This window comes from Rhinatrema bivittatum, chromosome 4, assembly GCF_901001135.1.
Source record: "Rhinatrema bivittatum chromosome 4, aRhiBiv1.1, whole genome shotgun sequence".
Classification (NCBI taxonomy): Eukaryota; Metazoa; Chordata; class Amphibia; order Gymnophiona; family Rhinatrematidae; genus Rhinatrema; species Rhinatrema bivittatum.
In genome coordinates this window covers 381,807,918-381,824,910 of record NC_042618.1, presented here as the reverse complement: position 1 = coordinate 381,824,910, position 16,993 = coordinate 381,807,918, and the positions used below count along the sequence as shown (strand labels likewise).

General features: G+C 40.9%; 1 protein-coding gene across 1 annotated transcript in view; it reads left to right on the top strand.

Annotated features, from left to right (window-relative positions):
- The window catches only part of DNAH12 (dynein axonemal heavy chain 12), a 1,160,754-nt gene that overhangs the window by 968,865 nt on the left and 174,896 nt on the right, over positions 1–16,993 (top strand). The window contains 1 exon segment of the mRNA XM_029600929.1: positions 14,353–14,545. Within this exon segment, the coding sequence (XP_029456789.1) occupies positions 14,353–14,545 (193 nt within the window).

Genomic DNA, 16,993 nt, shown 5'->3' with positions numbered 1-16,993 from the left:
TATACTCATACTGCTCAGATCAATACCTTGTTAGATGTCTGGATGTAAATCCTCTTTTCTTCATTCTCCCCTGCCGTTGAAGCAGTGAGCTGTGCTGGATATGCATTCCAAGTGAGGTATCAGGCTTAATTGGTTTGGGGTAGTAACCGCCGCAACAAGCAAGCTACTCCCATGCTTATTTGTTTACCCAGACTATGCAATTCAGTCCTTGTTGGTTGTTGTCTGAATGTAAATCCTTTTATCTTCATTTCCCCCTGCCATTGAAGCAGAGATCAACACTGGATATGCATTGAAGTGAAGTATCAGGCTTAATTGGTTTGGGGTAGTAACCGCAGCAACAATAAAGCTACTCCCATGCTTATTTGTTTACCCAGACTGTGCAGCCTTGTTGGTTGTTGCCTGAATGCAAGTTCTCTTTTCCACATTTCCTCTAGCCATTGAAGAAAAGAGCAATGTTGGAGTCGCAGTAACCGTGTGAATGTTTATTGAATAAGGATATTAATTAGCAGGTTGTAGCCCTCATTCCCGCAAGCCATCCCCATGCCTCTTCTCTTCATTCCCATCCTTTAGGCTTTATGATCCTCTAGGCTTTATGGATCCACAGTGTTTATCCCACGCCCCTTTGAAATCCTTCACAGTTTTGGTCTTCACCATTTCCTCTGGAAGGGCGTTCCAGGCATCCACCACCCTCTCCTTGAAGAAATACTTCCTGACATTGGTTCTGAGTCTTCCTCCCTAGAGTTTTAAATCGTGACCCCTGGTTCTGCTGATTTTTTTCCAATGTTGAGGTTGTTGGGCCACATGGCCATAACAGTTCACGTCACTCCCTTTCCACGTTTGAAAATGTGGAAAGCCCAATGGCTTGCGTGCAGAGCCTCCAGGACTGCATTCGAGTCAATCCGCCCTTCTGGGACTCTTTGTTCAGGTGACAGGTAATTTCAGATCTGGAACAGAGGATCTCTTTTTGAAGCCCTCCTATCCAAATTGTCCTAACCATGGATGCATCCACCCTGGGTTTGGGAACTCATGACGATAGGCTCAGCACTCAACGGTGCTGTTGCTAAATCAATTTCCTGGAGCTGTGGGCAATCAGGTATGTGCTATGGGTTTTCAGTGATCAGCTTTCCAACAAAGTTGACCTGATTCAAACCAACAACAACCAACAACATTCCAGTGGGAACACTGAGAGGAGAGGATCACCTTGCTGGTGGCTGAAAGGAATCAGTAAGTTTTTGCTTGGGACGTTGTCTTTTTTAAAAGTATTGGGGCAAAGTTAACTATTTGGGAATATTATTTAGTGTGTTTGTGTGTTTGTGCCTTTAATAGTCAGAAAGGCAGTGAATAAACAAGTTAGACTGTGTGTATTTTTAAATAGTCAGTCAATAAGGTAGCAGTAGGTAGTGTGTTTATTTTTAAAAGTCTGCAGAACTGAGTGTTCTCCAGACTTTTAAAGAACTGAGTGTTTGTATTTAATACTGTTATGAAAAAAAAACACAAAAAAACCCCAACCCAAAATGTAGCCAGAAGCTAGAAATAAGCTAGGAACAGTGTATACCCAAGTAAAAAAGTTGAATAGTTCAGCTCAGTTACTCACCTTGGAAAGGTGTTGAGGGAGTGTGATTGGGTTTGAATAGGGACCAACATTTGTTAATCAAGAGAGCAGTGAGTCCCTCTAGCTGACTAACTGAAGTTAGACTGCTGGTGCTAACCTTTAAAAAGGAAATAGAGCAGCTTTTAAACTAGAACAAAGGGGAAAGCCGACAGTCGCTCAGCAGTGCATGGTTCGGAGAGAGGTATCTTTAAAGGATACTAATGATGCATTAGAATTAGGGCATCCTGACAGTGAGGTTCCAATAATTAGAAAAATAGTCCAAGTGCCTGTAACTAAAAACTCACCTGAGCTAAAAAATTCTAACTTATCCCTATCAGTTAAAAAGCAGAATGAAAATACAAACAAAAAACAAACTTTGAAATGTTTGTATGCAAATGCCAGAAGTCTAAGAAGTAAGATGGGAGAATTAGAATGTATAGCAGTGAATGATGACATAGACTTAATTGGCATCTCAGAGACATGGTAGAAAGAGGATAACCATAACCAATGGGACAGTGCTATACCGGGGTACAAATTATATTGCAATGACAGAGAGGAACACCTGGGAGGAGGTGTGGCGCTTTATGTCCGGGATGGCATAGAGTCCAACAGGATAAACATCCTGCATGAGACTAAATACAAAATTGAATCTTTATGGGTAGAAATCCCTTGTGTGTCGGGGAAGACTATAGTGATAGGGGTATACTACCGTCCACCTGGTCAAGATGGTGAGACGGACAGTGAAATGCTAAGAGAAATTAGGGAAGCTAACCAAATTGGTAGTACGGTAATAATGGGAGACTTCAATTACCCCAATATTAACTGGGTAAATGTATCATCGGGACACGCTAGAGAGATAACGTTCCTGGATGGAATAAATGATAGCTTTATGGAGCAATTGGTTCAGGAACCGACGAGAGAGGGAACAATTTTAGATCTAATTCTCAGTGGAGCACAGGACTTGGTGAGAGAGGTAATGGTGGTGGGGCCGCTTGGCAATAGTGATCATAATATGATCAAATTTGATTTAATGACTGGAAGAGGGACAGTGTGCAAATCCAAGGCTCTCGTGCTAAACTTTCAAAAGGGAAACTTTGATAAAATGAGAAAAATTGTTAGAAAAAACTGAAAGGAGCAGCTACAAAAGTAAAAAATGTCCAAGAGGCGTGGTCATTGTTAAAAAATACCATTCTAGAAGCACAGTCCAGATGTATTCCACACATTAAGAAAGGTGGAAAGAAGGCAAAACGACTACCAGCATGGTTAAAAAGGGGAGGTGAAAGAAGCTATTTTAGCCAAAAAATCTTCATTTAAAAATTGGAAGAAGGATCCAACAGAAGAAAATAGGATAAAGCATAAACGTTGGCAAGTTAAATGTAAGACATTGATAAGACAGGCTAAGAGAGAATTTGAAAAGAAGTTGGCTGTAGAGGCAAAAACTCACAATAAAAACTTTTTTAAATATATCCAAAGCAGAAAGCCTGTGAGGGAGTCATTTGGACCGTTAGATGATCGAGGGGTTAAAGGGGCACTTAGAGAAGATAAGGCCATCGCGGAAAGATTAAATGATTTCTTTGCTTCGGTGTTTACTGAAGAGGATGTTGGGGAGGTACCCGTAATGGAGAAGGTTTTCATAGGTAATGATTCAGATGGACTGAATCAAATCACGGTGAACCTAGAAGATGTGGTAGGCCTGATTGACAAACTGAAGAGTAGTAAATCATCTGGACCGGATGGTATACACCCCAGAGTTCTGAAGGAACTAAAAAATGAAATTTCAGACCTATTAGTAAAAATGTATAACCTATCATTAAAATCATCCATTGTACCTGAAGACTGGAGGATAGCAAATGTAACCCCAATATTTAAAAAGGGCTCCAGGAGCGATCCGGGAAACTACAGACCGGTTAGCCTGACTTCAGTGCCAGGAAAAACAGTGGAAAGTGTTCTAAACATCAAAATCACAGAACATATAGAAAGACATGGTTTAATGGAACAAAGTCAGCATGGCTTTACCCAGGGCAAGTCTTGCCTCACAAATCTGCTTCACTTTTTTGAAGGAGTTAATAAACATGTGGATAAAGGTGAACCGGTAGATATAGTATACTTGGATTTTCAGAAGGCGTTTGACAAAGTTCCTCATGAGAGGCTTCTAGGAAAAGTAAAAAGTCATGGGATAGGTGGCGATGTCCTTTCGTGGATTGCAAACTGGCTAAAAGACAGGAAATAGAGAGTAGGATTAAATGGACAATTTTCTCAGTGGAAGGGAGTGGACAATGGAGTGCCTCAGGGATCTGTATTGGGACCCTTACTTTTCAATATATTTATAAATGATCTGGAAAGAAATACGACGAGTGAAATAATAAAATTTGCAGATGACACAAAATTGTTCAGAGTAGTTAAATCACAAGCAGATTGTGATAAATTGCAGGAAGACCTTGTGAGACTGGAAAATTGGGCATCCAAATGGCAGATGAAATTTAATGTGGATAAGTGCAAGGTGATGCATATAGGGAAAAATAACCCATGCTATAATTACACAATGTTGGGTTCCATATTAGGTGCTACAACCCAAGAAAGAGATCTAGGTGTCATAGTGGATAACACATTGAAATCGTCGGTTCAGTGTGCTGCGGCAGTCAAAAAAGCAAACAGAATGTTGGGAATTATTAGAAAGGGAATGGTGAATAAAACAGAAAATGTCATAATGCCTCTGAATCGCTCCATGGTGAGACCGTACCTTGAATACTGTGTACAATTCTGGTCGCCGCATCTCAAAAAAGATATAATTGCGATGGAGAAGGTACAGAGAAGGGCTACCAAAATGATAAGGGGAATGGAACAGCTCCCCTATGAGGAAAGACTAAAAAGGTTAGGACTTTTCAGCTTGGAGAAGAGACGACTGAGGGGGGATATGATAGAGATGTTTAAAATCATGAGAGGTCTAGAACGGGTAGATGTGAATCGGTTATTTACTCTTTCGGATAGTAGAAAGACTAGGGGGCACTCCATGAAGTTAGCATGGGGCACATTTAAAACTACTCAACGCACAATTAAACTCTGGAATTTGTTGCCAGAGGATGTGGTTAGTGCAGTTAGTATAGCTGTGTTTAAAAAAAGATTGGATAAGTTCTTGGAGGAGAAGTCCATTACCTGCTATTAAGTTCACTTAGAGAATAGCCACTGCCATTAGCAATGGTAACATGGAATAGACTTAGTTTTTGGGTACTTGCCAGGTTCTTATGGCCTGGATTGGCCACTGTTGGAAACAGGATGCTGGGCTTGATGGACCCTTGGTCTGACCCAGTATGGCATTTTCTTATGTTCTTATGTACCAATGAGGTATGTCAACAAGCAGGGAGATACTGAATTGTACCTCCTGTGACAAGAAGTGGTCCAGATACGGTCATGGGCCTTGTCCCAAGGGGTGGTGCTCAGGGCCATGTTCTTGGTTGGAAGAGGGAATGTGTTAGTGGACAGACCGAGTCGTGCTTTAAGACCCCACAAATGGTCTCTGGATCATGGGGTCATGAATTGGATCTTCAGCCTCTGGGGGAGCCTGAATGTGGATCTATTCCCAGCAACTTGGAACAGAAATGTTCCTCAGTTCAGCTCCCTGTACAGGACAAACGGAAAGCCAGCCTCAGATGCCCTGGCAAGGGTCTTCTGTGTATTAATCCTCCAATTCCATTTGTAGGATTCTCATATGGAATTCTCATTGTCCCTTATTGACCCAGGCAAGTCTGGTTTCCACTCCTGTTGGAGTTATCCATGCAGAGATCTATCAGTCTGGGGACTTCCCCAGATCTCATCACACAGGATCAAGGCAGGTTGTGACATCGCAACCTCCAGGCCTTGTCACTCACAGCCTGGATGTTGAGAGGTTAATTCTGCAACAGTTCAATCTCTCAAAGGATGTGTCATGGGTCCTGGTGGCTTCTAAAAAGCCTTCTACTAGAAAATCCTATGGACTGGAGTGGAGGATTTCCATGTGGTATGAGCAGAGGGCCCTAGATCTGTTCTCCTGTCCCACACAAAAACTGCTTGATTACGTTCTACACCTATCGGAAACGGGCTTGAAGATCAACTCCATTAGGGTTTATCTGAGTGCAACTGGCGCATACCACCATGGTGTAGATGGTACACCTATCTCTGTTCAGCCTATAGTTGTATGTTTCATGTGGGGCCTGTTTCATTTGAAGCCTCCCCTGAGGCCTCCAGCTGGGTCTTGGGAGCTCAACGTGGTGTTAGTTCAGCTGATGAATTCCTTTTGAGCCACTGCGCTCCTGTGACCTGAAGTACCTGACCAGGAAGATCATATTTTTTGGTGGCAGTCACTTCAGCATGCAGTCAGCAAGCTCCAGGCCTTAGTGACTTATCCACCTTACACTACGTTTTTCCATGATAGGGTGGTCTTGTGTACAAACCCTACATTCCTGCCTAAGGAGGTGATAGACTTCCATCTTAACCATCCCATCATCCTGCCAATATTCTTTCCCAGGCCCCATTCATACCAAGGCGAATAAGCCCTGCACAGTTTGGACTTCGCCTTCTATCTGACTTTGACAGAAGCCCATAGACTGTTCACCCATCTTTTTGTTTCTTTTGATAGAAATAGGTTGAGCATTGCCGTTGTCAAACAGACACTATAGAATTGGCTAGCAGATTGCATCTCCTTCTTTTATGCCCAGGCTGGACTGCTTCTTGGGGGCCATGTCAAGGTTCACTCTGTTTGACCCATGGCAGTGTCGGTAGCCCACTTGCACGCAGTCCCCATGGAGGAGATCTGTAGAGCTGCGACATGGAGTTCTCTTCATACATTCACATCTCGCTATTGCTTGGATAGGGGTAGCCAGTGCAATAGTAGATTTAACCAGTCTGTCTTTTGGAGCTTGTTTGAGGTGTAGAACCCAACTTTTTCCTGCCTAGGGCCCATTGTTTGGGTTCAGACTGTCTCCCCCTCTACTTACCAACCATACCATTGTTGGTGTGCACATTGGCACCTAGTTTGGGGGTCTGTTGGTCCCCTTTTATGTTGGAGGACAGCCATAGCTAAGGATTCACCCATGTGTGAGGATTACCATCCTCCTTGTCATTGGAAAAAGCAGAGTTGCTTACCTGTAACAGGTGTTCTGCCAGAACAGCAGGATGTTAGTCCTCACGAAACTCATTCACCACCCTGCGGAGTTGGGTTTCTGCTATTATAGTTTTATATTAATTCTATGTTATAAGACTGAAGAGGGACCCCGCATGGACGTGTAGTAAAGGGCATACTAGACATGATCAATGTAACCAAATCAAAGTTTTCCATGACAGGGCTCTAAGTAATGATGTCACCCATGTGTGAGTACTAACATCCTGCTGTCCTCAATGAACACCTGTAAAGTAACTCTGCTTTACTCATGAAAATTGCTTTAAAAATGGCCCCCTATTACCTTACAGCACAGTATATCTGTACGATTATGCATCCTGTTGTGGGTTATTCTTTATTTCTTAATTTAGAAGTGTTATTGTTTTTTAGCAAACATTTCCTTTATATTAAGCTGTCAATTTACTAATACCTTATCCATTGATATATTTTAGCATAATTAAATATGTGAGCATGAGGGCTTTCAACCCTTAGCATCCTCTGTGTTCTTAAATTGGAGTTCCCACTTTTATTTCTCTTGCATACTTACTCCTTGAGGTTTCTTCAGTGTGCCACATATAGCCCCACCTGACTGTGCCTGCCCTGACTTCTCCATAAGTTTTGATCCTGTTCATACCCAGATCAGTCCAGACAAGTGGGTTTATGCATCCTTACCAGCAGATGGAGGCAGAGAACTGAAACTTTGAGGCACTGCTTCATAAACGAGAGTGCCACCTGCAGTCCCTCAGTATTTCTCTGTCTCCAGCAGATGGCAGTGGTGCATACCTGCAGTCTATTAGTAAAAAAAAAAAAAAAAGTAAAGTTAGTTTAGAGTAGGGAAAAGAAGATCTGGAGCTCCCAGAGGTGTTAGATACATTCATGGGCATTCTTTCTGATGGAGCAAGGTGAGCGGGGGGGGGGGGGTTGGATAACCCTGGCTAGGCTCGACCCTTGATTACAGGAGGAGGGAAAGCCAGGGGTCCTGGTCCCCCTGAAGGCCTCCTTCCGAAGCAGGCCTGTGGACGCATCCTGGAGCCCCAGAAACATGAGAGTATACCTTTCTGTCCCCTTTTTTTTCTATCCTTCCTGGAGGGGCTGGTGGCTCTCAGGAGCTTGGGTGTAATTAATTTTCTTTACTTCCTACGGTCATTCGACTCAGCATTGGGACAGGAAAAATGCCAAGGCAGGCAAGTTTATCAGCCGCCGGAGGGAGTTTGGCTCCTCAGGAATAGATGCCTTCGTTCAGCCATGGCCAGCAAAGCTACTGTTGTATGTCTTTCCTCCATGGCCACTTGTAGGTCGGGTGCTTCATCGCATTGAGCAGCAGCAGGAACGAGTGATCCTGGTAGCCCCGGAGTGGCCGCGGCATCCGTGGTTTGTGGATCTGGTGCAACTGGCAGTCAACAGGCACATTTGTCTAAGCCTTTTGAAGGGTCTGCTGCGTCAGTGACTCAGCTTGTCAGAACAGCCGGATTGCTTCTGTCTCGTGGCTTGGCTTTTGAAAGGCAACATTTCCATCTAAAGGGGTATTCCAAGCCGGTGATTACTACTCTGCTTCAGGCTAGGAGAACCTCGACTTCTTTGGCATATATCAGAGTTTGGAGAGTGTTTGAGGGCTGGTGTGGAGCCCATGCTACTGATCCCTTGCAGGCAAACGTGGCCCAGGTTTTGACCTTTTTACAGGAGGGGCTGTCGAAAAGTTTGGCCTACAATTCTCTCAGGGTCCAGGTTGCAGCCTTAGGTTGTTTCAGAGGAAAGCTACATGGTAGACCTTTAGCTTCGCATCCAGATGTGGTGCGTTTTTTGAAAGGGGCAAAGCATTTGCATCCTCAAGTTTGTAAACTCTGTCCATCCTGGAATCTTAATTTGGTTCTACAAGTCTTGTGTGGCCCTCCTTTCGAGCCCTTACACAGGGCTTCACTGAAGGATTTTATGCTGAAGGTGGTGTTTCTAGTGACGATTTGCTTGGCAAGGCAGATTTCTGAGCTCTAAGCCTTATCGTGCAGGGATCCTTTTTTGCAGATTTCCGATAATAGGGTCTCACTGTGGGCTGTTCCCTCCTTTTTGCCCAAGGTAGTGTCGGCTTTTCATCTTTGCCAGAATGTGGAGTTACCGGGGGTTTCGCACTTGGCACCTGATTCTCACCATGTAAGGGAGCTTCATCTTTTGGATGTGTGTCGGGTTCTCCAAGATATCTCAAGGTGACTAATGAATTTAGGGCCTCTGACCACCATTTTGTGTTATTCAGTGGACCAAGGAAGTGTGGTAAGGTGACTAAGAGTATGATGTCCCATTGGTTGAAGGAGGCAATCATTTTGGCCTATATTTATAAAGGACGGCTGATCCCTGAGGGTTTGCGAGTGCATTTCACTAAGGCTCAGTCGGCCTCCTTGTCGGGCAGCCATGTGGTCCTCTTTGCCTACTTTCACTAAACATTACTGTTTGGAAGTTAGGTTCCCAGAGGAGGGTGCCTTTGGGGAAAGTGTGCTACGTGGAGGTCTTTCGGGATCCCACCCAGTGTAAAGGGCTTTGGTGCATCCCACTTGTTTGGACTGATCTGGTTATGAACAGGAAAAGAAAATTGGTTCTTACCTGCTAATTTTCGTTCCTGGAGTACCACAGATCAGCAGACTCCCAGCCCATTCTGACTATGATTATTTTTCGAAAAACATCTCCTGATTCTGGATGCTGCTGGTGATGCAGAGTTTAAATTTGTTCTGAAGAAGACAATTGTATATAGTTCTCGCAGTTTGGAGATTTAAATTTTTCTGGACCATGGTTCAGGGGTCAGTTTGGTTGGGAGTTCCAACTTGTTCCCCTAGCTCTTTAGAGGAGAAGATTTATTTTATTTATTTATTTATTTTAAAATGTTTGTATACCGCCTTTACAAATAAAAATTTAGTCAGAACGGTTTACAGAGTTAAGACATACATAATCTAAGAAACTCATCAAAAATAAAAATAACAATCTTGAACAAAATTAAAAAGACAATCACAGTAAAACAAACAAGGAGCGTCTCACGGGAGTTACGAGTAATATAACTCGGTTAGGCTTAATTCAAACAGTGTGATGGGAGGGGAAGGAGGGAGGGGGGGGAATAAGGGAAAGATAAGGTGGGGGGGGGGGGGGGGGTTGGGAAAGGCAAAGGATAGGAGCACAGTGAATGTCCAGTAAACAATAGTGTAGGATCCTGATAATGTGTTTGTGAGAGTAGTTTATAGAAAATCAGTTTGGAGAAGAAATGTTAAAGGCTTTTTGAAACAGATAAGTTTTTAAGTGTTTCTTAAATTGTTGCACAGATGATAAAAGTCACAGGGTATCTGATAAGGAATTCCACATGTAAGGGCCAGCCACAGAAAATGCTCTCTTACATGTAAATTCGAGCCTGGCTAATTTAACTGTGGGTACGTCTAAAAGATTTTTTGATAGGATCGTAATTCTCTAGATGGTATTTAGATATGTAAGGTTGTACAAAGCCAGGTAGAAGAAGTGTTATAGATGAGGGAGTGAATAATTGTTAATATTTTGTACATAATTCTAAATTTTATAGGAAGCCAATGAAGGGAGCAAAGTATTGGAGAGATATGATTCCTGCGAATTGAACCGACCAATATTCTAGCTGCTGTGTTTTGCACTAATTGTAGCGGGTGCAGTGAAGAATCAGGCAAGCCGATGTAAAGGGTATTACAATAGTCTAAACCCGAGAATATTAGCGTTTGCAATACCTTTCAAAAATCTTGTAAAAACAGCAGGGGATGTAAACGTTTCAGTAGATGAAGTTTAAAAAGATTTTTTGATAACCATAGAAATATGCTTTGTCATAGATAAGTTGGAATTGATGATAACGCCTAGACTAGTGACATCATTTTGAATTGGGATAGAAGTACCGTTGAAGAAAAGATATTGGTGGTTTGGAGTTACACATCTTGGCTTGGGTACAGGTCAATAGTGAGGGACTGCAGGTGGCACTCTCAGTTATGTAGCAGTGCATAAGCGCATAAGAGCATAAGAAATTGTCATGCTGGGTCAGACCAAGGGTCCATCAAGCCCAGCATCCTGTTTCCAACAGAGGCCAAACCAGGCCACAAGAATCTGGCAAATATCCAGACACTAAGAAGATCCCCTGCTACTGATGCCAGTAATAGCAGAGGCCATTCCCTAAGTCAACTTGATTAATAGCAGTTAATGGACTTCTTCAAGAGCTTATTTAAACCTTTTTTAAACCCAGCTATACTAACTGCACTAACCACATCCTCTGGCAACAATTCCAGAGCTTAATTGTGTGTTGAATGAAAAAGAATTTTCTCCAGTTAGTCTTAAATGTGCTACTTGCTAACTTCATGCAGTGCCCCCTAGTCCTTCTGTTATCCAAAAGTATAAATAACTGATTCACATCTACTCATTCAAGATCTCTCATTATTTTAAAGACCTCTATCATATCCCCCCCTCAAAAGTCTCTTCTCCAAGCTGAACAGCCCTAACCTCTTCAGCCTTTCCTCATAGGGGAGCTGTTCCATCCCCTTTATCATTTTGGTCCCCCTTCTCTGTACCTTCTCCATCGCAACTATATATTTTTTGAGATGTGGTGATCAGAATTGTACATAGTATTCAAGGTGCAGTCTCACCATAGAGTGATACAGAGGCATTATGACATTTTCCGTTTTGTTAACCTTCCCCCTCTTAATAATTCCTAACATTCTCTTTGCTTTGTTGATTGCTGCAGCAGATTGAGCTGATAATTTCAAAGTATTATCCACTATAATGCCTAGATCTTTTTCCAGGGTAGTAGCTCCTAATATTTATTTATTTCACATTTTCTATACCGAGCTTCATGGTTGAATACCATATCAGATCGGTTTACATCGAACGAGGGATAGAGAAACTTGTAATAAAAAACAGAACAGTAAATTATAATCAGAAAGAGAGCAAAAAAAGTTACATTGAACAAGGACTATAAACTTGGAGGCTTTACAGCTTGGAAGTAAATAGAGTAAAAGGCCCGAGCAGGGCAGTAACTTAAAACTCAAAAGTCATAATGAGCTCGGTTCGAGCAAGATAGTTAAATTGCGGAGGTATTGGATAAGAGGCATCTCACGGAGAGGCATGGTTCCATGGCTCGTGAGTAGGTTGATAGATTATTGTGTGTCTGATGGATCCGAGAAGGCTAGTGGAACAGCCAAGTCTTAAGTTTTTTTATGAAAGTTAGTAGGCATGGTTCCAACCTGAGTTCTGCGGGAAGGCTATTCCAGATGTTTGGACCTGCTAAAGAAAAAGCTCGGACCCTGGTCGAGACTAGGCGAATGGCTTTGGTTGGAGGGGATTGTAACTCTCCTTTGTGGATTTCTCTAACCGGTCTGTTGGATGTATGGAGTTTGAGGGGAAATTCAAGGTCAAGATGAAAAAAGTTATGAATGGACTTGTGTATCAGGGTGAGAGATTTGTGAAGGACTCTGTGGTAGACTGGTAACCAGTGTAGGTTTCGGAGAGTGGGTGTAATATGATCTCTTCGGTTGGTACTGGTTAAGATTCTGGCTGCGGCATTTTGTATCATTTGAAGTGGTTTGGTGGTTGAGCTGGGTAGGCCAGTAAGAAGAGCGCTGCAGTAATCTATTTTTGAAAATATTAGGGATTGCAGAACAGTTCTAAAGTCGTGGAGATATAGTAGAGGTTTGAGTCTTCTCAACACCTGTAGTCTGTGGAAGCAATCTTTGGTAGTCATATTGATCATAGTCTTTAGATTAAGGCGGTTGTCTAGAATTACTCCCAGATCTCTTACTTGAGTGTGGGTGAGTTGGTGACTGTGATGGGTTTGTGGAGGAAGGATGTCTGGGTTGGAAGAGATAAATAGTAATTCAGTCTTAGCGGAGTTGAGGACCAAATTTAGATTATTGAGGAGATTGTTTATAGATTGAAGGCAAGTTTTCCAAAGTTTTCCAAGTTTTCCAAATATTTCCAAGTTTTCCAAATATTATCCAAGTTTCCAATATTTTCCAAGTTTTCCAAATATGGAACCTAACATCATGTAACTACAGCAAGGGTTATTTTCCCTACATACAACACCTTGCACTTGTCCACATTAAATTTTATCTGCCATTTGGATGCCCAATCTTCCAGTCTCGCAAGGTCCTCCTGCAAGTATCACAATCCGCTTGTGATTTAACTAATCTGAATAATTTTGTATCTGCAAATTTGATAACCTCACTCGTCGTATTCCTTTCCAGATCATTTATAAATTATTGATTTTATTTTTTTTAATTTAGATTTATATTCCACTTTTCGCACTTTTTTCAGTGCTTCAAAGTGGATTACATTCAGGTTCTGTAAGTATTTCCCTATCCCCAGAGGGCACCAGTCCAATTACAGATCCCTGAGGTACTCCACTGTTTACCCTTTTCCACTGAGAAAATTGACCATTTAATCATACTCTGTTTCCTGTCTTTTAACCAGTTTGTAATCCATGAAAGGACATTGCCTCCTATCCCATGACTTTTTAGTTTTCTTAGAAGCCTCTCATGAGGGACTTGTCAAACGCCTTCTGAATATCCAAATACACTACCTCTACCGGTTCACCTTTATCCACATGTTTATTAACCCCTTCGAAAAAATGAAGCAGATTTGTTAGGCAAGACTTCCCTTGGGTAAATCCAAGTTGACTGTGTTCCATTAAATCATGTCTTTCTATATGCTCTGTGATTTTGATCTTTAGAATAGTTTCCACTATTTTTCCCAGCACTGATGTCAGGCTCACTGGTCTATAGTTTCCCAGATTGTCCCTGGAACCCTTTTTAAATATTGGGGTTACATTGGCTATCCTCCAGTCTTCAGGTATAATGGATGATTTTAATGATAGGTTAAAAATTTTATTGATCTGAAATTTCATTTTTTTAGTTCCTTCAGAACCCTAGGATGCATACCATCTGGTCCAGGTGATTTGCTACTCTTTAGTTTGTCAATCTGGCCTACAACATCATCCAGGTTCACAGTGATTTGGTTCAGTTCATCTGACTCATCACCCTTGAAAACAATCTCCGGAACTGGTATCTCCCCAACACCCTCATTATAAACACAAAAGCAAAGAATTCATTTAGTCTTTCTGCAATGGCCTTATCTTCCCTAAGAGCCCATTTAACCCCTCGGTCATCTAATGGTCCAACCGACTCCCTCACAGGTTTCTTGTTTCAGATATATTTTTTAAAGTTTTTATTATGAGTTTTTACCTCTATGGCCAACTTCATTTCAAATTCTCTCTTCGCCTGACTTATCTATGTTTTACACTTATCTTGACAATGCTTATGCTTTTTCCTATTTTCTTCAGATGGATCCTTCTTCCAATTTGTGAAGGATTTTTTTTTTTGTTAAAATAGCCTATTTCACATCACCTTTTAACCATGCCAGTAATCATTTTGTTCTCTGCCTCCATCTGCTGGTAGGGATGCATAAACCCACTTGTCTGGACTGATCTGTAGTATTCCAGGAACAAAAATTAGCAGGTAAGAACCAATTTTCCTTTGAGCTATCTGCATATCCAAACAAAATTTTCAAGAAGTAACTAGCTATCAAAAATGAAAATTATTGAATTCCAATAAAGAGTAAACTCTATTATTAAGCATGCTGTAATATTTGTATTTATTAGACCAGAATTAGAAGAAGAGAGGAATGCTCTCATCCTTCAATCAGCAGCAAATAAAAAACAGCTGAAAGAGATAGAGGACAAAATTCTGGAAACCTTGCAGTCTTCTGAAGGAAACATACTAGAAGATGAGAGTGCCATTCAGATTTTGGACTCAGCCAAAATCATGTCCAATGAGATCTCAAAGAAACAGCAGGTACACCCAAGAGTTTACCCTTCTTTATGACTATCAAAGTCTTTTCTTTTAATATATGATAATTATAACAGTTTGATTTTGATATGCAAAGAAATTTAGGGATAATTTCAGCCAGGGAATTTTTTACCCAGAGACTTCACTCTAATCTTCATTGCAAAAGTATATGCATACTTTCACTTTGAAAATTATCTTAAGAAAATATCTGCACACATTTATACCTGCTAATGTATGCAGGTAAATTTCCATGTGCATGCTATTTAAAGTTAAAAGTATGCATGTAAATCTAATTTCCACCCAGACTCTATCCCTCCAACTCTTCTCCCATATGTGAGGAAAAATATATGCATATAAAGTTTATGTGTGTTTTTTTCCCTGCATGTCAAGCAATTTTATAAGACAGAATTTATGGGGATAAAGCACTTCTTTACCCATATATATGTCTTTTAAATGTATTCTCCCTGATTCCAGTTTAAACTGACTTGCATGGCAGTCAACTCTTTAACTATAGGATTTTAGCCAGATAAATTATGCAATTGCTTATTTTGACTTGTATCTGATTAGAGAATACATATATCAATTTGATATAGAAAATATATACTGCATAGATGTAAAGTTATTAGGATTCTAAGAAGGGACTGGTTTCTTATTTATTTGGGTTTTGCACAGAAAAAAAATGTTGCTTCAGTTTGTTATTTCAGTTTGGTTGCCATTTTTTATTCATTTCATTTGTTTCAGTTCACAAGTTCATTCATTTCATTCATTATGTCATTTCATTTGATTCAATTACAGTCAAAGGGGGAAACAATCATCCTATTTTGGACTTTAACACTGGGGTTTTCTATCTATATTTAATGAAACTTATAAGAAGGTATCAGCAGCAGAGGGAGCAGCACTTCAAGACAATAAGAGTGAGGCAAAGCAGAATGAGCAGTATCATGTACAGTCCAATGCACTTTCAGTTTGATTTTAAAAGCATTGCTCACGCAAAAATGCGCACATGTGCATAAGTGGGCTATGTGTGAGTAACGCAGATTTTTAAAAGTTGCAAAATACGCATGTATGTGCTTGTGCGAGCATGAAGAATAAGGGGGTACCACCTCGTACCATAATAATGCTGCTGAAAAATATGGCAAACATAAGAGGGAGCCAAGAGTAGATGCACAGCAGGATCTGCCCATATTAATTCCTTAGTAAGAACCATTGTCGAATAGACAAGGGCCAAAATTACCTTTCCTAACATATCCGCACTGTAACTCATTTGTCCAGAAGTTTTATGGACTTCTTGAAGTCCCACTGGTAGAACACTGGTTAACAAATAATCATTTAATATCTGATTTGTACTTTTTCACTTTGGAAGTACCTTATAAGCTCCCCCGTGATGGGATTTTTCTGCCTCTCTCATCAGACGCGGACAACGTTGGATTTTTGAACTCCAATCTTTAGCATCAGCTGGTCTCAATAAAGAGATTGATTGGGGCTCTTTATTGTAACTGTTTGTTTATCCTTATTCTTAATATCTTTTAAAGTGACAAGTTTCACTTTAGTCCCAGCTTGTACTTTATTCCATTTAGCAACAACTTTCCATGACTGCATGTTCTTTATTGGTGTATTTTTACCCTCTTCTTATTCTCCCTTATTTCTTATCTTCTAGTTCCTTAACACTTTATAGCAAGAATAATACCCTTCTTATTCTCCCTTATTCCCCTTTTTTTCCTTATTCTCCCTTATTTCTCATCCTTTAGTTCCTAAACATTTTACAGCAAGAATAATGCCTGGTTCGACCATTTGCACAAATCTTGAGTCACCCCCGCTGCTGTCATTTTGAAAGACAGCTAGTTTTGGCGCACTTCGGAAGTCTATAATTATGATTGATGTTTTATCTGTCATGATTTTACTGTTTGATATTATATGAGGAATAGTGATGTTTCTGGTTTTCCATTGTTGTACTGTATACAGGATCTGGCTTATGGTTTCCAGTTCAAGTTTTGTCTGCATGTTTCTATTTTATGTGTTATGGTTTTTGGGTTTTTTTAATTTTTTCTTTATTGAATTCTCAATATATATAGTATACAAAATTCAAGAAAAACAGATTATGCAGTAAGAAGTAAAAATTCAAAGTAAAAATAATTTCCCAACAATAGCAGGCTGAATTAGCCATGCTGTCTGGGAGCGTTGCGACCGGATCAGTAGGCGGGGTTTTCTCAAAGAGTACAGAGTTTTGAACTCTGTACGGCTGCGCAGTGAGGTTCCCACTCGAGTGCCGATTTATCTCAGTCTCTTTTTTTCTGCGAGCAGGACTGCACGTGGGTTTTTTTCTCTCGACTTGTCTCTTCACATTTTTCAATTTTTCTCCCGTCTTTTTTGGCAGTGATGGCTCCGAAGCTATCAGGTTTTAAAATCTGCCAGTGCGGGAAAATTATGTCCATAACAGATGGACATAATTATTGT